Raw genomic sequence first — 21,115 nt, forward strand, 5'->3', positions numbered from 1 at the left:
TTAAACTCCTTTCCAGAAATGCCATCCAGGAGCCAAGGCCTGGAATCAGGGACCCTAGGAGCCCTCTTGGTGCATACCCCACTGTAGGAGTCAAGCTTGTACCTAAGCTGCAAGTCAAAACCCCCTTTACTCTTCCCTGTGCTTTCCTCAAAAAAGAATCTCTCTTGGTAGCCACCAAGGTGGGAATGTGCAGGGTCACACCTGAAGCCAGCATGGCGCTGAGTCTCACTCAAGGCCCATGGTGTGTACTACCTGGCTACTGCTGCTTATTATTCAGGGCCCAAGAGCTCCTTAGCCAGCAGGTGATGAATCCCGCCAGGAGTGGGCACTTCTCTTCAAGAGTGCAAGGTTCCTTTGTGACCCAATATGTGTCTAGAAATATTGTCCAGGAGTCAGGGCTTAGAATGTGGGCCCCAGGACTGTTTCTGGTGCCCCATCCTACTGTGGCTGAACTGGCCCCCAAGTTGCAAGACAAAGTCCTCTTTACTCTTCCCTGTCCTCTCCTCAAGCGGTGGAAGTAGTCTCTCTGGGAGCTGCAAGCTGTGCTGCCTGGGATGGGGAGGGGTGGTGCAAGCACTCTGTTAGCCACCCTGGCAGGTGTCTCACTGGATGGCATGCCCCACAAGCCCCTAGCTCCGAGTCTAGCCCAGGACTAGGCCCTGCCTAGGAATTGTAGTCCCTGTGGCCTAGGCTGCCTTTCAAGTTTATTTAGAACCCCAGAGCACTGTAGCTGGTGGTGGCAAGGCTTGCTGAAACTCAAGTTCCAACCGCTGGGGTGTGTGTTTCCCTGTAGTTAGGGTTGGTCTAAATGCTTCTTTTTTTTTTTTTTTTTTTTTTTTGAGACGGAGTTTCACTCTTGTTGCCCAGGCTGGAGTGCAATGGTGCAATCTCTGGCTCACTGCAACCTCCGCCTCCTGGGTTCAAGCAATTCTCCTGCCTCAGTCTCCCGAACAGCTGGGATTACAGGCATGTGCCACCACACCCAGCTAATTTTGGTTTTTTTTTTTTTTTTTTTTTTTTGAGACGGAGTCTCGCTCTGTCGCCCAGGCTGAAGTGCAGTGGCGCGATCTCGGCTCACTGCAAGCTCTGCCTCCCGGGTTTACGCCATTCTCCTGCCTCAGCCTCCCGAGTAGCTGGGACTACAGGCGCCCACCATCTCGCCCGGCTAGTTTTTTGTATTTTTTAGTAGAGACGGGGTTTCACCGTGTAGACCAGGATGGTCTCGATCTCCTGACCTCGTGATCCACCCATCTCGGCCTCCCAAAGTGCTGGGATTACAGGCTTGAGCCAGCACGCCCGGCCTGTATTTTTAATAGAGACGGAGTTTCTCCGTGTTGGTCAGGCTGGTGTCGAACTCCCAACCTCAGGTGATCCGCCCGCCTGGCCTCCCAAAGTGCTGGGATTACAGGGATTACAGGCATGAGCCACTGCGCCCAGCCCTAAATGCTTCTTTCACAGGCATCAGCTGAGCTCTTCCTGGTGTTGCTATCTTCTGTGACAGGAAGGCACTGAGTTCCAGCACAGTCTCAATCACTGTGCCGTCCCTCCCACAAGCGACAGATTCTCAGTGCCATACCGCCATTGCTGACTGATGGAGGAGGGGTGGCATCAGCAATTCCAGACTGTCTTTCCTGCCCTCTTCAGTGCCTCTTTCAGTGATTAAAAGTTAAAACTGGGTACTGTGGTCATTCACTTGATTTTTGGTTCTGATGAAGTTGCTTTTTTGTGTAGATAGTTGGTGTTCCTGCAGGGAGGATGATTTGTGGAGGCTTCTATTGGCCATCTTGCTCTGCCTCCCTTCTCAAACATTCCTATGCCAATACATTTAAAATGTAAATACATTTTAAAATGTAAATGAAATAGACAAATTCTTGTGAAAACATATGTTACCAAATTGATACAAGAAGAAATAAAAAATCGGAATAATCTTTTTTATGTTTAGAAGTTGAATGCATAATTGAAAAACTTGACATGTTAGAAGCCTCTTCTGGTATCTGATAATTTGAGGTTGTCTGCTTATGTTTAAGAATGGGACATTGGCCGGGCGCGGTGGCTCAAGCCTGTAATCCCAGCACTTTGGGAGGCCGAGACGGGCGGATCACGAGGTCAGGAGATCGAGACCATCCTGGCTAACACGGTGAAACCCCGTCTCTACTAAAAATACAAAAACTAGCCGGGCGAAGTGGCGGGCGCCTGTGGTCCCAGCTACTCGGGAGGCTGAGGCAGGAGAATGGCGTAAACCCGGGAGGCGGAGCTTGCAGTGAGCTGAGATCCGGCCACTGCACTCCAGCCCCGGCGACAGAGTGAGACTCTGCCTCAAAAAAAAAAAAAAAAAAAAAGAATGGGACATTATCGGCTGGGCGCGGTGGCTCATGCCTGTAATCCCAGCACTTTGGGAGGCCGAGGCGGGCGGATCACAAGGTCAGGAGATCGAGACCACGGTGAATCCCCGTCTCTACTAAAAATACAAAAAATTAGCTGGGCGCGGTGGCGGGCGCCTGTAGTCCCAGTTACTCGGGAGGCTGAGGCAGGAGAATGGCCTGAACCCAGGAGGTGGAGCTTGCAGTGACCCGAGATCACGCCACTGCACTCCAGCCTGGGGGACAGAGCGAGACTCTGTCTCAAAAATAAATAAATAAATAAATAAATAAATAAATAAATAAATAAATAAATAAATAAAAAGAATGGGACATTATCATGTTGAATGAACACAGTAAGAATACTGGTGATTGTTGACTGTGGTCTTCAATGTAGGTTACCTGGCTAGGCTGTTCGTTTAAGAAACATTCAGCATGATTATGTATTTCTTCTTGACCTACTTCTTCCTGTGTCCTTCCTGGAAGATAAAGGGCTGGCTCTAGTGTTCTAGGAATTAAAAGGGAAAAGAAGCCCCAGGGAATCTGAGCATCCAGTGTTCATGCATTCACTTAATCCCCCTGATTTCAGTGTGGTAACTTTGGCCCTAACAGGGCCTGGCATTTCCCACTCTAGGGATTTCTGCATTTTCCTCTCCAGGTTGTATTCAAGGTAGGCAATGCATAGTTTGTGGGGTGGGGGAGAAGATCTAGGATTCTGTTTTTTAAACCAAGTTTTAAGAAATGTCTGTTCATATCCTTTGCCCACTTTTTGATTTCTCAAAAGAAGACATTCATACAGCCAACAGACACATGAAAAAATGCTCATCATCACTCGCCATCAGAGAAATGCAAATCAAAACCACAATGAGATACCATCTCACACCAGCTAGAATGGCAATCATTAAAAAATCAGGAAACAACAGTTGTTGGAGAGGATGTGGAGAAATAGGAACACTTTTACACTGTTGGTGGGATTGTAAACTAGTTCAACCATTATGGAAAACAGTATGGCAGTTCCTCAAGGATCTAGAACTAGATGTACCATATGACCCAGCCATCCCACTACTGGGTATATACCCAAAGGATTATAAATTATTCTACTACAAAGACACATGCACACGTATGTTTATTGCGGCACTATTCACAATAGCAAAGACTTGGAATCAACCCAAATGTCCATCTGTGACAGACTGGATTAAGAAAATGTGGCACATATACACCATGGAATACTATGCAGCCATAAAAAAGGATGAGTTTGTGTCCTTTGTAGGGACATGGATGCAGCTGGAAACCATCATTCTTAGCAAACTATCACAAGAAGAGAAAACCAAACACCGCATGTTCTCACTCATAGGTGGGAACTGAACGATGAGATCACTTGGACTCGGGAAGGGGAACATCACACACCGGGGCCTATCATGGGGAGGGGGGAGGGGGGAGGGATTGCATTGGGAGTTATACAAGATATAAATGATGAATTGGGTGCTGACGAGTTGATGGGTGCAGCACACCAACATGGCACAAATATACATATGTAACAAACCTGCACGTTATGCACATGTACCCTAGAACTTAAAGTATAATAAAAAATAAAAAAAAACAACAACAACAAAAAAACAAGTTTTAATGATCTTTAACACTGCCCTCCTCGCCCCACTTTCAGAAGTATCTAGGACCTTCATTCCCAAGATTCAGGGGTATTGTGCAGTGTATGCCTGGTTGATTCTTAACTTTTCCCCCTGCCAATTTAGGATCAGGTTTCTTCTATATGCTAAGTCTAGTACCAGTGGTCCATATGCTTTCTAGCTCCCATGATTGTGTTGTCATTTTCCCTTCCCCTCTTTGTTTCCACACTTGGGGGCTTATGTCTTTAAAAAGTAAATTCCTTTACTGCTGTTTTAGTGAGGTTTTGAGAAGAAGGCAAATGAAATGTGTGTATTTAGTACATCAAATTTACTTCCAAATCTTCTCCCTATGTTAGTTGGAATAATATTTTCAACTATAGGAAAGACAGAAATGAATAATAGCAACTGGCCCAGTTAAAAGTCAAATAGGAATTTTCAGGGCCTTCAAAGTTTTAACATCTGTGCATCAGTCATTCAAAATGGGAAATGGTCAACCAGACGTCATAATTCAATTCCAGGACATTTTAACTTTTCAAAGCATTTTATGTAATTTTTCTAATTTTATATTTAGCACCATGCATTTTCAGAATGCAGTATAGAGCTGTATTACTTATCCACTTAATAGACAGTAAACTAAGTCAAAGTTAGTCTGTGATTTAATAGCTAGTGAGTAGCCAAGCATTGATTAAGATTTTTCTATTAAAATTTGGTTAGCTCAGGTGCAGGTACAGTGGCTCATGCTTATAATCCTAGCACTTTGGGAGGTCGAGACAGGAGGATTGCTTGAGGCCAGGAGTTTGAAACCGGCATGGGCAATATAGTGAGACCCCATCTTTACAACTTTTTTTTTTAGACAGGGCCTCACTTTGTCACCCAGGCTGGAGTGCAGTGGCACAATCTTGGCTCACTGCAGCCTCACCCTCCCAGGTTCAAGTGATCCTCTTGCCTCAGCCCCCCAAGTCACTGGGACTACAGGCGTGCACCATCACGCCCAGCAAATTTTTGTATTTTTTGTAGAGATGAGGTTTCGCCATGTGGCCCAGTCTAGTCTTGAACTCCTGAGCTCAAGTGATTCACCTGCCTCGGCCCCAAAGTGTTAGGATTACAGGCATGAGCCACCTTGCCTGGCTTCCTATACAAAACAGTTTTAAAAGTAAAAAATCAGTTGGGTGTGGTGATGCATGTCTGTAGTCCCAGTTTCTTGGGAGCCTCAGGTGGAAGGATTAGTTGAGCCCAGAAGGTCGAGGTTGCAGTGAGCCATGATCCCACCACTGCACTCCAGCCTGGGCAATAGAAAAAAATCCCATCTCAAAAAAGAAAAAAAAAATTGGTTAGATTAAAATTGTTAGTATTTTTCTAAGGAATAATTCAGACTGCATGGCCTACTTGTAAGCAAAAACAAATATCTTCACTTTTTTTTCCTGTATGACTCAACCTTAACTAATCACAGTGTAAACAGAGGATAATTGTGAAGGAGGTATTTCAAAGGTGGTTGCTTATAGTCTATCATAGTCTATACTATTATATTAACCAAGGTTAAATGTGTTTCAGGGGCTTGTAGTCATGTCTACAGATCTTGAAGAAGTGGTTAGCAGCATTTTGAATGTCAAAATTCCAGAAATGTGGATGCGTAAATCCTACCCAAGCCTTAAACCACTTGGCAGCTATGTGAATGACTTCCTTGCAAGACTAAAATTCTTGCAGGTAAGTTCATCCGAATGACCGTATATTGTTAAGTTTCTCCTGGTTTCATTTTCTTCTTCAGAATGCTTACTGTAATGGGTATTTCTCTCTAGTTTTTCTGTGCCTCCCAGGCACAACTCAGCACTACTTAATATTTCATGTAATGTATGTAACTGCTACACCGAACTGTCAAAAAGCTAGTACTAAATGAAGGGAGAAAACATCTAGCTATGTTGGTTTTTCCACTAAGTATTTAACATTAAAATAGGTACCTACAGCAAAACATCTTAGAAAGCCAGTCAGGCGACCAGTGAGGGGTATTAGAGCTTCATTGCCCAGCACTTTTCTAGGTCATGAAATCACTAGATTGCTGGTTCAGCCCAAGTCAGTAATGACCTCAAAGGCTAATCGTCTTGGAAATGTTGAGTGGGCAGAAGCCTATCTACTAATTGTCTGGTAATATTGGTGCTTAACTATGTTCTTACTAACAATTGTACCTATTAGAAATATTGATTCATTTCCTAGATTCTGGATATAATGTGTCAAAAACTGCCTATAAAGAAATTTCTGCAGGGATAAAATGGTTAAACTCCCTTTTCATAATACAGGCCTTTTGTTTGCTACAGTCAATACTAAGGAACTAAGATTGTTTTTGAAGGATAAAGTTATACCTTGGGCTCTTATAGGGAAACGATTTTCAAACTCATTTCTTCAGATTTGCTTCTCGAATTTACTATCTAGTTAAAGTTGGTATTCAACTGACTTACCATTAGAATATATGTTATGAACAGAGAATTAAAGTATCTTGATATTTCTAAAGGCCTTAAGGTCTCACTACCCTGCTTCTTCCAGGAATTCCTTATACAATATTGTGTTCCTATATGTTGAATTTTACTGTGTTTTAGTGAAGTAGGAAGAAAAACTTCCAAAACAACATTCTGTTGGGTACTAATGACTAATTAGAGAGAGAAAAAAAGTGAAAAACAGAACCGTCAGACCAGACTTTATGGGGATCTCTTCTTCCGTTCAACTATATAACATGATATATTGTGTAACAATGCATATCAGATATTCAGTATTGTAGGGAGCCTTTCTGAAAGAATGATGTATAAAACAGACATTTGTTTGCATTAATGCACATTGTGATTTCCAAGCTGATATGATAGGTATGAAATTGAAGTCAGGACAAACACCGAATATGCCACCTGTTTTTTAAACCTTGAGAGTATGACTTGTTATTACCCAGAGGTCATTTATTAGTTTATCTAAAAGATAATAAGTGTATTTGGATAAATTTTGTTAAGTAGTGTTGTATTCAGAAGTTGAAAGGCTCTCTAGGTGTGGTGGCTCACGCCTGTAATCCCAGCACTCTGGGAGGCTGGGGAAGGCATATTGCTTGAGTCTAGGATTTCAAGACCAGCCTGGGCAAAATAGCAAAACCCCTTCTCAACTAAAAACACAGAAAAACTACCCAGGTGTGGTAGTGTGTGCCTGTATTCCCAGCTACTTGGGAGGCTGAGGTGAGAGGCTCGCCTGAGCCCTGTCTGGGCAACTAGAGTGAGACTGTGTCTCAAACAAACAAACAAACAAAAAGGTTGAAAGGCGCTACTGTTAGCTCACTTGTGTTTTACACCCTAGCAATGGTACGAGGTTGGTCCTCCTCCAGTCTTCTGGCTTTCTGGCTTCTTCTTCACACAAGCCTTCCTGACTGGTGCCCAGCAGAACTACGCCAGGAAATACACAATTCCTATTGATCTTCTTGGGTTTGACTATGAAGTGATGGAAGACAAAGAATACAAGCATCCTCCTGAGGATGGTGAGTGAGTGACAGAATGAGTCGGCTCATATCTGGGCACTGAACAAAAACATGACATTCTAGCTTACTTTCCTCAGCTGTTAAAAAAGTAATAAACATGAATGTAATTTACCCTAAATGCCAGAGAAAAAAATTATTGAGATACAAAGAGCAAATGAGTGAGCCAGGGAGAAAGAGAGAGAGAAGGGGTGAGGGGGAATGATCAAGAAAATGAGGGAGGAAAATGGTAACAGCAGATGAATCTGGGTAAAGAATATATGTCGTTTGTACTTTTTTGCAAAATTTTATAAGTTAGAAGTTGTTCCTAAAGTGTTAAGAAGGTAATCATCAAATTAACAGCACATGGGATAATCAGCCATACTCTTATGTTGACTGTGGGGACTTGACATGTACAGCATTGAAAAGTAAGTTTTTCCTGGTCCCTTGAAGTATATACCTTTGTAGAATCCTAAAATATGTATTCTTTTCCTGTTATATATATGTCATTCCAAAACTTGGAGCTTACCATTCCAAAACTTACACCTAATAGAAACATTTGCTTTGTGGTTGAAGGATTGTGAGGAAATCTTTATTTTCTCAATGATTGTCTACACTTTATGGCTACCCTAATGTTTTATTTCAAATTTAGTGGACAAGGCCACTATTTTAAATAAGTTATTTTTTAAATGCTACAGATTACAGAATTTTACCAAAATTGTCTTTATATAAATGACATTAATCTCTGAGTGACTGTTAATGTGTACTGCTTTAACTAATGTGTTGAAGACAACTTCCTTATTCATCACTGAATGATGGATTCACTGGCTCACTCTTCTGTCAGGCACTGGAGATATCAACAGGGAACAGTTTAGGATCTTGTCCCTCAACTAATTTATACTGTGGTGGAAGACACAAGTAGATATGTAATCACAACAGTGTATGATAATCACATTACTGTGCCAAGAAGTTTTACTTTAAATTGATGTCACAAATCTCAAGATGGTTTGTAACACTATGAAGCAATCCCACTACTATTCCCGGGGATATTTGCTTTCCTCCTGTCAAAACAACCACTTCTGCCCTCTTTGCCCTTCCTTCTGCTCCCACATCTCACTTTATCCTTCATGGAAAAAAATTAAAAGGCATCTGAAGAGAGCTTTTAGCACCACTGACTCACTGCATTTGTCAACGTCTGTACCCTTGAGGAATCTAGATCCCATTTTCTTTTTCCTTCTCAAGGGCTTTGCTCCTTTAATTGTGCCCTCTCTTTCAGGAATAAATGATTTCTCTCATTAACAAATAATTCCTGTCAACCTACAACATGCTCTAGAATCTCTCATCTTAAATCAGCCATTTCAGTTGTCTTTCTACATCCCCCTCAGCTGCTGTCCTGGATCTCTGCTCACCATTATAGCAAACTTTCTCAAAAGAATTATCTTTACATGCTGTCTGCAGGTTCTCACTTCCTATTTGTTGTCTGCCTTTCATCCTTTCTAATCAACTGATGCTGTTCTTTTCAGTGTTAGCGATGACTTCTATGTTGACAAATCCCATGAATTCTCTTCTGTCTTCATCTTAATTTCTTAGTGACTTTTACCACTTGCCATCTTCATCTTTCTAGAGACATGCTTCTCTCTTTGTTTCCAGGACATCACCCTCCCCTGATTTTCCTTATCTCATTGGCCACATTCATGCAGGTTGGCTGGTTTAGGCTCCCCTAATATTACAGTTTCCAAGGACTCAGTCCTGGGACTATTTCTTTTTTCTGATAGCATCCTAGCCCCACCCAAGTGACCTTATTCTTTTTTGTATCTTTAAACATTAACTCTGCTTATGTCCTCCAAATGTAAATCTCTGAATCTTCAATCTAGATCTTTCCTCTAAGATCAGACCTCCATATCCAATTGCCAACCTGAAATCTCCACTTTGGTATCTCCTGAATATGTAAAATGAGTCATTTCCATAAATGGCACCACCATCCAGACAGAAACCCAGGAATTCTTCATTCTTCTGCTCCCTCATCTGTTCATATCAAGGGCAGTTGCTCACCTATCATCCTACTGTCACCACAACTTTTTTATTTTTTTTGAGATAGGGTCTCACTTTGTCACCCCAGCTACAGTGCAGTGGTGTGATCTTGACTTACTGCAGCCTTGACCTCCTGGGCCCAAGTGATCCTCCCACTCAGCCTCCTAAGTAGCTGGGACCAGAGGCGTGCGCCACCATGCCCAGCTAATTTTTTCATTTTTTGTATAGACAGGGTCTCCCTGTATCGTCCAGGCTGTTCTCGGTCTCCTGAGCTCAAAGCATCTACTCATCTTGGGCTCCCAAAGTGCTGGGATTACAGGCGTGAGCCACTGCACCTGGCCCCACCACCATTTTTATCTTGCCTTCTCCTCTAGCTTTTATCTGTCTCCCTACTGTCATTACCCACTTATTGCCTTTAATTTGTATAGAAGCCACAGAATTAAAAAAAAAAAAAAAAATAGATTATATCAGCTTTTGGTCTCCATTGAAAACCCAGACAACTAAATACGTTTTTTCCCTTTGTGGTTTGAATAAAATCTAGACCCCTTATGGTGACAATGAGGCCAGGCATGTTCTGGCCGCCACCCACCCGTACAAGCTCATCATGTGCCACTATGCTCAGGTCACACTAACCTCCTGACAGTTTCTAGAACAGCTTACGTTCTTTTCTTTTGGGATCTTGGGAACACCACTTTCATCTGTTGGAGCCGCCCATTTCACCTTATTATCCCCTCTTGCAACTCTGCTTATTAACTTCAAAGCATCAGACTGTAATTAATTTGTGTGTTTCTTTCTTTATATCTCTGTCCCTCACTACAGTACAGATACCAGAAGAGCGGTGACCTTGTTTGTCTGCACCATTCTTTCTTGAGTGCCTCTCAGTGTCTAGCACATAAAGGGCCCTCAAATGCTGCTGGGGAAATTCCAAAAATTATGCTACTGGAATCCACTAAAAATGTATGGACTCTAACCCAACCTTTTAAAGATACCTTTTATTCCAGTCTCTAATACTTAAACAGTTTTATTGCAGAAACACATTTAAGAACAATGAATGCAAGGAATAAAGAATCATTGGGACATATGATATCTTAGAAATAATATTTTTCAGTCACAGATGCCTAACCTACCATTATTCTGACCATTTGTTCAAAATCCCTTTATTCTTAACATACTCAAAAGAAACTTTATCCCACTAGAGGCTTTTAAAATAAATAAATAAAACAAATACAGAAGGAAATTTAACAACCTTCTGCTAAGTTATTTATTGAATATAAACTTTAACAAAATTTTTTCCCATACAGCTCACTATATTACATGTCATAAAAGACACTAATAAATATGAGTTTGAGCCCCTGCCCTCATAAAATTAAAAGTATAGTTAGATAAATTTAGCAACATACCAGAAGGATAAATAATTTGGCTCAAATTAAGTATTTGGCAATGGAGGAAAGGAATGTTTAAGTTGGGTAAAAGCAAATCAAGGAAAGGGCACGGGCCGGGCGCGGTGGCTCAAGCCTGTAATCCCAGCACTTTGGGAGGCCGAGACGGGCGGATCATGAGGTCAGGAGATCGAGACCATCCTGGCTAATACGGTGAAACCCCGTCTCTACTAAAAAATACAAAAAACTAGCCGGGCGACGAGGTGGGCGCCTGTAGTCCCAGCTACTCGGGAGGCTGAGACAGGAGAATGGCGTGAACCCGGGAGGCGGAGCTTGCAGTGAGCTGAGATCCGGCCACTGCACTCCAGCCTGGGCGGCAGAGCAAGACTCCGTCTCAAAAAAAAAAAAAAAAAAAAAAAAAGGAAAGGGCACGGATACTTACGGTGGGGCTGCTCTGTACCACTGCTGGGATCCAGAGACTGCCCAGTCCATTACACGGAATCCTCACAGTACCCCTATGGCTCAGATACTACTATTATCGCCATTAGACAAGGTGGAAACTAAGGCTCAGGGGGGTTAAGTAACTTGCTGTAGGTCTCACAGCTAATAATGGACAGAGTTGAGATTCAGACCCAGGCCATGTGGCTCTCATGCTTAGCTGCTTTCTCTATGGCCTACTGAGTATTTTGGTAGAAGTTTGAAAACATCACAATTCTCAAGGAACGTTTTCTTAAAGAAATGATGGTTATTTCTAAGTATTTAATTTAGATGCATGAATTTTTTCTAGTTCTTTTCCATATTATTATAATAGGCAGAAGGTGGCATTTGGGTTGAAGTTTGAGCAGCACTGATGATGTCTTTTAAGGGTTATATGTTTTTGAACTCAGCTAAAAGACTGAATTTATAAGCATTGCCAAAAGCTTCTGAACTAGCTGATACCCAAGATCAAACTATTGTGTTGCCCGTTATTATATACTGAACATAATTATTCTACAGGGTAGCTGATACTTCTTTTTACATTGATTTACTAATTTAATCCACAGAAACTCTCATTAAAGAAGATCAAGTATTAAAAATCCAAAATTATCTTGAAAACAGTGGAGTAAAAATAAAGCACAACTTATTAAAGGATCCATAAAGCCCATTTAGTGTTCCAAGATCATACACTGAAGAGCAGTCATCAGCTAATTAAACTGTTTTACTGATTACCACAGTGTTGGCCCAGGCTTAATTTATAATAGCTGATAGATTTCTGCAAAATCTCAAACTTCATTATTTTATACCCTTACCAACACACACATATGCATTTCACCAATAAGCACACATATCCACAAATGAGCCTTTTTGTCACCCTAGTTTTTTCCTTCCTACTTAGCTAATTATCAGAAAGAAAGAATCCATGAAATGATTTAGATAAATGGATTTTTCCCCAAGGAATCACTTTCTCATAGGACCCTAGTGGGAGGGACATAAATCCCACCTGAGAACAACTTGGGATAGAAGCCAAGTTTCTTTTTTTCCAATCTCTACCCCTTCACCATACTTTATATTTTTGTATGTTCCTGTTTCTAGGTTCTGAGCCTCATAAAGATGTCATCCTTATATACCTAAGATTAAATTAAAACACAATGAAAAGGGGCACCTAAAGGCTACAATGCTGCTGAAAGTTTTTTAGTATTTGAAATCTGTGTTAGGGAGGGTTCTCTAGAGGGACAGAACTAATAGGATATATGTATATATGGGAGGGAGTTTATTAAGGAGAATTGACTCACACTATCACAAGGTAAAGTCCCATGGGATAGGCTGTATGCAAGTTAAGGGGCAAGGAAGCCAGTAGTGGATCAGTCAGTCTGAGTCCCAAAACCTCAAAAGTAGGGAAGCAGACGGTGCAGCCTTCAGTCTGTGGCCACAGGCCCAAGAGCCCCTGGCAAACCACTAGAGTAAGTCCAGGAGTCCAAAACCCAGAGAACTTGGAGGCTGATGTTTGAGGGTGGGAAGCATCCAGCATGGGAGAAAGATGAAGGCCGGAAGGCTTAGCAAGTCTGCTCTTTCCAACTTCTGTCTGCTTTATTCTAGCTGCACTGGAGGCTGATTAGATGGTGTCCACCCACATTGAGGGTGGGTCTGCCTCTCCCAGTTCAGTTGACTCAAATGTTAATCTCCTTTGGCAACATCCTCACAGACACACCCAGGAACAATACTTTGCATCCTTCAATCCAATCAAGTTGACAATATTAATCATCACAGGATCCTATATTATAGATGCAACTACCTAAACCCTCTGATCTGAATTGCTAGGTACTACTAGGTGACTCAGTCACCAGTTGACAGCATTGCATAGCATGCAGGGAGGCAGAAAATAGTGAATGAGAGGGGAACTGGAAAAACTGTAGCTGACACTATGTGCTGATGACATCTCACAGATGGCAAAGGGCGTCACTCATAGAGCAGGACAGCTATGAACAAGGACCTGTTAACATCTGTCATTTTCTATATATGCTATATATCTATATCTTCATGGTCCTTACTAGCCATGAGAAATAAAAATGTATTTAAAGATTCTCATCTTATTTCCTATACAACTGATGGGTTGGAAAGAACTTTTATCCCTATCACCACTTTTCTAGGTGTTGACATGAACTCTTTGGTTTACTTTCTATGATATTATCACTCTTCCCAATGAGGAATACTAGTCTGATTGGTTAGAGGCAGAAATTTATTGGGCTATGCTTTCGAGTCAGTCAGGGAGGGTATTAAATAGCTCACTTGGACCTGTGTATAGGTTCTCTTTCTTTTCCATTGTATTTCATACTATAAAGTTCTCCTACTTTGCCCTATCCCCACCTGTTTTGGTGACTGGTGGACAGGCCTTAAGAGCTGGCCACAGAGGTAAAGATGCAGAATGTGCTCTGCAGACCCATCTCTTCCCTTACGCAGGTCCACCCCTCCATTGCCCTGGGCTCAAGGTCCATTTTGCAATCCAGCTTTACCAGAGTTATACATTGGCAGTTATTGGACAAGTGCTTTGTCAATTAATAGAACTGATACTGTATTCCAACGTATTCTTCCCATCAGTTAAAACCCAGAGAAGAGAAAGGGTCTTTCCCCAACTCCATCATTAAACTATCCACATGTCGCCATTTAACTATAATTAAAATAAAATTTAAAATTCAGTTATTTGGTCACACCAGCCACATTTCAAGTGTTCAACTTACTAATACCAGCCTCTTTCATCATCAACAGACTTTCTTTCATCATCATGTGTCTTTCATCATCAACAGACTAAGGAGAGCTCTTGGCAGTAAGAATAAATTCTAAAAGGGGAGGAGCAATTCTTACGACATTAGAGATCTACAGAAGGGTGCTTTGTTCATATGCTGCCCACTAGCCACCACTCAATCCCTATTACCTTTATTAAGAACTATTTTTCCCCCTAGATTTCACAGCTTCTGAAAACACAGTATAATTATTGACCAATTAACAATATAAATTTGATAATGTTTACACACTGAGAACTTCCCACAGACTCATTTAAAATTTCTTTCCTCTTTTGTCTTCCACACCTAATTTTACTATTGCATTATTTCACTAGACAAAGTTTCAATGTTCTTGAAATATGGATGTTAAAACACTCAGGAGATTGCTTTCATTGGAGAACAAGCCTTAGGCTGCAAATCTAGTATCACTTGCATAGTACTTACATGTAGAAATTTCAGATTCAGAACTCAATCAAAATGCATATATAAAGTGTTATATTAACGTGTTTCTTTTATATTTAGGTGTTTTCATTCATGGATTATTTCTGGATGGAGCTTCCTGGAATAGAAAGATCAAGAAACTTGCAGAATCGCATCCCAAAATTCTTTATGATACAGTGCCTGTGGTTAGTAAATTCTAATTATATATACATGTGGAATTATTTTATACATATATAATATATAAAAAGACCCCATCTTGTATGTATATATGCATGTACATATGTATATATATAAACAAACACATATACAGTCCATTCGTGTTATTCATGGGAATTATGTTCTATAAAGTTGCTTCCAACGTTGAATTAGCAAATACTGAACCATTGTTCCTGGGTAAATAAATACAGGGTTATTTCTTTGGTCACATTTTTGTTAGCTGATCAGTAAATAACCTTATTTGTGTCTGTTTAAAGACACCTTATTTAATATACAATATTGAGTCATTAACATTAACTCACGGTCAAAATGCTATGAGCTTCGTTGAGACATGAGCTAGTATTTTCTCTACGAGGCATATCAGCCTTCTTGCACTTAGCATTGGCCAGGCGCAGTGGCTCAGCACTTTAGGAGGCTGAGGCGGGCGGATCACCTGAGGTCGGGCATTCAAGACCAGCCTGACCAACATGGTGAAACCCTGGCTATACTAAAAATACAAAAATTAGCCAGACGTGGTAGCAGGTGCCTGTAATCCCAGCTACTCGGGAGGCTGAGGGAGGAGAATCGCTTGAACCCAGGAGGTGGAGGCTGCGGTGAGCTGAGATCATACCACTGCACTCCACCCTGGGCAACAAGAGCAAAACTCCGTCTCAAAAAAAAAAAAAAAAAAAAAAAAAAAAAAAAAAAAAAAAAAAAAAAAAAAAAACCGCACTGCATTACACATGGGGGTCATTTTAAACAGTGAAATCGCCAACAAAAACAGAAATGTGAAAAACCTGGTACTAAATAGGCCATGAAAAAGGACACTAGTTTACGGTTATGAGGTGAAACAAGAAAGCAGAGCCTCACCTGGTTCAACCTGAGCTGGGAAAGTGTGTTGGATGACACACATCTTTAATGCTCTGCAAATGTCCACCAAGGAGCACGACAATGCTGCCAACTGATTTTAGGATTAGAAATAAACTTCGGTGAGTAGGCAAATTTGGAAATGTGGAATCCATAAATAGTGAGGTCACCTGTATATACATTCACACACACGTGTTCATTATGTATTTTTTCGTACACTTTGACTTGAAAATGTGAAACTTGCATATTAAAAGATTTTGAAAACCATCAATTTAAAAAGCTACATTTCCTAGGCATCTATCTCCAGCATTGGCAGATTAAACTTTATAAAATATAATTAAGCTTCCCTCTATAACTGCATCATGAGAAAATGGCTTAAGAAAACAGCAATTTGAAGGGTAGGTCTGGGATGCTGTGATAAAATACAGGCAGTGGGATTTATGTGAATTCTGTTTGCAGGATTCTGGCAGCAGCTCAAAGACAGGTAAAAAGCCCTTCAGAGCAGCTGTAACAGGATCAGTGAGGGGTCAACTGACAGCCAATTGTGAGAAAGCTGTCATATATTTTAAAATGCCATGGGCACAAAAGTTTAAAATACAAGACCCAAATTGAAAGTTGCAAGGATAAGTAAATGCAATTTCAGGAGCTGATCGAAATTGAGTCTTTCACATGGAAACTCCTAAGTAGCTTGCAGCATGTGCAAAAAGAAATTAATATATAAACTGATAATGATTCTCCTGAATAAGGAGCTACTTAGAAATAAAAATTCTCATTAGAAAAATCCCCTGGGGTTGAAATGAAATCTGAGTTAGGAAGAGTGCTTTGAGTCTTACGTTGTAGTTAATATTTCAGAAACTGCCTTGTGGATCCCCCCTTATGAAAATCTGGGATTTTCATAATTAAGTGGGAGAAATAGAGAAACTATTTTCACAATTAAGTGGGAGAAACAGAGAAACTCACATCCTTATAAGCTCCTTGAACAATCTGTTTTGACCTGAGAAACCTAAAAGAGGGGTCTGAACATTGGGGCTGTCAAGTCCTATCATCTCGAGGATTGCTATTACTTCTACTCCAGAAAAATAAATTCTAAAATATCTTTATTAACATGGTTTGTTCTTACTCTTACATTCAAAGATCAAATTGCCTTAAAACCTTATTTTTAAGATTGGTGAGGTCCAATAATAAATTGTAGGAACTTGGTTAATGGCTAAAAAGAATGGGGTATAGATTGTAGTTATAACGGAATGCAATTATATTTTAAACAGCATAATATATATAGTACCTCCTTTATAATAGTCTCCTAAAATGGGGAGGTTCTCTAGTTATACGGTTGTTGATAAAAATCCCTTCAGCATTTTTTGGGACTGGCTTTCAATTAATATAAAGGCACATGATTCTGAGTATCAGTATGGCAATTCTCTCCTTTGAAAGTATGTCTGATTTTTTTTATCATTGTAAGTACTAAAAGTCATTTCCCAGGTAATTGTGGTTGAGAGATGAATAGTTGGAAAATATGCTTTTAGACAGAGTAGGTGAAAACTATTTTTTCTCAGTTATGAGAGTTCTATAAAATGTTTTGAGCAATCACAGCACCGCTGGTGAAAATACATCTATTTGGGCCACAGAAATTTGCATACATAACCTTACTCTGAAAATACGATAGTAGGCTCAAATACATGTACATTTAACAGCCTTGACTTAAAGAGATGTTATGTACTTTCTTCCAGATGTGGCTAAAGCCCTGTAAGAGGGCAGATATTCCAAAACGGCCAAGTTATGTTGCTCCATTGTATAAGACAAGTGAGCGGAGAGGAACATTATCCACCACTGGCCATTCCACAAATTTTGTGATTGCCATGACTCTTCCCTCTGACCAACCCAAGGAACACTGGATTGGACGAGGTGTGGCACTGTTATGTCAACTTAATTCATAACCAGAAGACGTCATTTCCTTGTTCCTGTTTCTTGTTGGATGGCTGAGTAGGAAGCATATTTTACTACTTAAACATTTTTATTTTTGGTTTAAATACATTTGACTAAAGTTATAATTATGAATTTACTTATGAGCAAATGCAGATAAACTTAATATGATTCATACTTAAATGTAAGGAAATGTTCTGAAATAAAGACTAAAGAAAACACATTGGCATATTTGCTCTCTCTGAGTAACTTTATTTTGGAGGAGTTCCATAAGCATTAGGAACATACATAAAATGACACACCACTGTTGACAATGAAAAAAAAAAACAGCATTTGATATTTTCCAGCTTTTTAAGTTAAAAAAAAATGATTCAGTTAAAACAAAAGTTTAGATATTTTAGCAAGAATCACCTTGCAGGACCATAATCACATTTAAGCCACTGACTTATTGTTAATGGAAAAAATTCACACTGCATCTAGTTACTATAGTATTTCTAAGCATAATCACAGCTGATTGAATGCAATGTGATATATACCAAAATTCATATGGATGTCACACAGTGACAGCATTGTACAAGTAACATTAATGACCTCCAACAAACACATTTTAAATTAGACTGGTCAAGCTAAAAGGAATGTTGGAGCCAACAGAAATGTAGTGGAATTCAGATTGTCTAGTAAGAAAGACTTGAAACTATACATTAGAATGATGTGAAAACTAAATACTGGTGGAACCCTAATACTAGCAGCAACTGTTACAGCCCTCTTAAAAGATTTGTAAAATCTGGCAAATAAAGATAATACAATTTTTGAGAGAATATAAAACTTTATATACTTCAGCATAACCCACTTGCTTTACATCAGGTATTTTAAAACTGGGAGTATATTCCAGCTGTTGCTTTTATAAAAAAGTTCTAAAATGAAGCAGATTTAATGCTGGAATGCGGAATCCTATTTGGGTATAAAAACCCAAAAATGAACTATAAATATATCTTGGTTCAGAAATCAAGATATATGAATCACTTGAAGTTGGCAGTACTAAATAACCTATCAGCACCTTTTAGCTAGGTTGCTTGAAGGGCCAAGCAATGAGATGAGGACTGTCCTAATTCAGTGCCCAGTGCTGAGAATAATCTATGTATAAAACTTCTACTTATTATAAGGAGGCCATGGAGTAAGTCAGAAATAATTTTTCAGATTCAAGCATAAATAATTAAAGAACACCTAAGCTCCCTTGCTTATAGCATACAGAAGAAACACTGGCAATAATCTATAAATACCTGGATGCATGTGCTGCTCTCAGTTTTGTTTTTGTTTTAAAGTTCATAGAGTAGGAGGAAAGAAGAGTACTAAATGAAAACATTTTAGATGGAATGGAAAAGAGTTTGGCTCTTATATATTTGAACAATAAGATTGTTACAGCAGCTACACTGTTTGCCAAGCAGATTAAAACAAAGCTAGCTGCACATAGTTCAAATACAGTTTACCTGGCATAAATGAAGACCATGTGGCATAGGATGTAAACAGAAAGCTACATGCATATGACTAGTAATACAAATTATTAAGTAAAATTTCAGGATAAACATGGCTTGCACTTCTCACAAATCATTCACAATTACCTTAGGAGAACAGGGCACCTAAAAAAGAGACTAACCCCTATCAGGCACCAACAGCATATCTTGGCACAAGATGATCAGGTGATTTCAGCTGAGTAATTTAAATGTGTCTTCCAAGTCACTTGGGTACCATGACAGCCATGGCAATAATGGAGTTTATCCTAGTCACTGTTCTAAACTGACACTTCATGTACAGATTACAGACATGGTAAACTTTGATTTTCTGCTTTACGACCTCGTAGCCAGCCACGGCATGTGCTCTTGGTTCCAATGCCACACTGGTAAAGCAACGTGAACATTCAGAACTTATATTTCCCAATTAACGAGTTGGTACTGTTAAAATAGGAAAATCAACTATTTAAACCATGTTTGGTTCATTTCTTTGATATTTTCTAGAGGGTTACAATTTTTTAAAAAGAGAACATTGACCACATGCTCCAAACCCTCACCTCCCCCCACCAAAAAAAAACAAAACAAAACCAAAACAAAATTAAAGGAAAAAACAACACAAAACAGAACACCCCAACACCAAGTATTATAATAATACAAAGAACCATTATGAATCTTTCATTAAACCAAAGTTCACACAAACATACAATCACAAATTTCAGTAGTTTAGGCTGCAGGTTTAAACACTATGCAAATATATACAAAAATAGTAACTCTAGATTCAAGAATAAGGGCTTTTCCCAATGCTAAATTCATACTCTAATGCAGCCTGAGCTTTCCTCTAGTTCCTATGTCTACTTTATGCAGTTTCAAAGCTGTGTCAAGTTGATCCCTATCACCACATGTATATATGTAGCTGAATTAAAGAACACTACAATTCATTCTTAAAACACACAAAAAATGTCTCCCCAAAGTCCATTTAAAATATTTTTAAAGTTAAATGATATTTTTTGGTTCGATCTCTATTTCTGCATAGCCACAGAAGTTTCTACTAATAAAGAGACTAGTGTTTTATATGATTATTTTGTGAAGTCTTAATCAAACATCAACACTGGTTCACGGAGTCACATATTCTCCTCTCTTTATCACAAGCTTTATATTTTTAAAAGACCCCTACGTGCAGGGAAAACAGTACTAAGCACCGGCCTTTTGTGGTTAGGCTCAAATCTACGAAACTTGTAAGTAGTGCAAGCCACTGACTTTCCTTTGAGCAACGTGCATACAGTACAAGGAACAGATGCAAAGCTGCATGGTAACGTTCTCGTAATCAACAGTGATTACTGGGAAAGGTCAAAACTGGATGTCAAACACAATTTTGTCTTCATAGAGGGCAATCACCAGCATAATGGCAAATCCAAACAGCAATCCTAAATTCTGAAGGATGAATTGCCCCACAGGACAAAAGCCATGTTCTTCATTGTCACCATCACCATGCAACATTTCTGGAAGCTAGAAAAACAAATCTTCACATTAAACTTTGTATAATACTTCTGCTCAAAACAGTTTTTAAAACCATTTTCCTACTTAAGAAAATTAATCACTAAAGTGTAACTACAGACAAAATAATTATTTTATTGAACATAATGCTACCCACCAGATGTATTTTAGTCAAATACTGAATAAATTTTATGCTTTCACTAGTCATTACGGAAATACTAACTCTGTTCCCTCCTCATCATCATCCCCCACAACAAACACTTAAAATATACATATTAGTCATTTTTCAACCAGTTACTATCCACTGACCTTATAAATTCTGATATTTTACTTTGTGCTAAAGTATAAAGCAACTTATTACCAATAAGACACTCAGAAAAAAGATCACCACAATTCCCACATTTACTAATGTATCTTAAACTCACTAAGAAAGGAAGATTCTTGGGCTGGCTCACGCCTGGAAATCCCAGCACTTTGGAAGGCCGAGGTGGGCGGATCATGGGTCCAGGAGTTTGAGACCAGCCTGGCCAATATGGTGAAACCCATAAAAATAGAAAAATTAGCCG

General features: G+C 39.7%; 2 protein-coding genes across 5 annotated transcripts in view; one reads left to right on the forward strand and one right to left on the reverse strand.

Annotated features, from left to right (window-relative positions):
* Positions 1 to 17,776, forward strand: part of DNAH7 (dynein axonemal heavy chain 7) — a 344,384-nt gene extending 326,608 nt beyond the window's left edge. Inside the window, exons 62-65 of the mRNA XM_030916210.1 lie at positions 5,534 to 5,686; positions 7,304 to 7,481; positions 14,647 to 14,750; positions 17,355 to 17,776. Of these exons, the coding sequence (XP_030772070.1) occupies positions 5,534 to 5,686; positions 7,304 to 7,481; positions 14,647 to 14,750; positions 17,355 to 17,561 (642 nt within the window). The 3' untranslated portion in view covers positions 17,562 to 17,776. The remainder of the gene's footprint in view (positions 1 to 5,533; positions 5,687 to 7,303; positions 7,482 to 14,646; positions 14,751 to 17,354) is intronic.
* A 2-nt stretch (positions 17,777 to 17,778) lies between these two features.
* The window catches only part of SLC39A10 (solute carrier family 39 member 10), an 84,687-nt gene continuing 81,350 nt past the window's right edge, over positions 17,779 to 21,115 (reverse strand). For all 4 annotated transcript variants that reach the window (XM_030916213.1, XM_010375742.2, XM_030916211.1 and 1 more), the window contains exon 10: positions 17,779 to 20,561. In XM_030916213.1, the coding sequence (XP_030772073.1) occupies positions 20,403 to 20,561 (159 nt within the window). In that variant the 3' untranslated portion in view covers positions 17,779 to 20,402. The remainder of the gene's footprint in view (positions 20,562 to 21,115) is intronic.

The sequence above is a fragment of the Rhinopithecus roxellana genome, chromosome 14, assembly GCF_007565055.1.
Source record: "Rhinopithecus roxellana isolate Shanxi Qingling chromosome 14, ASM756505v1, whole genome shotgun sequence".
In the NCBI taxonomy this organism is placed as follows: Eukaryota; Metazoa; Chordata; class Mammalia; order Primates; family Cercopithecidae; genus Rhinopithecus; species Rhinopithecus roxellana.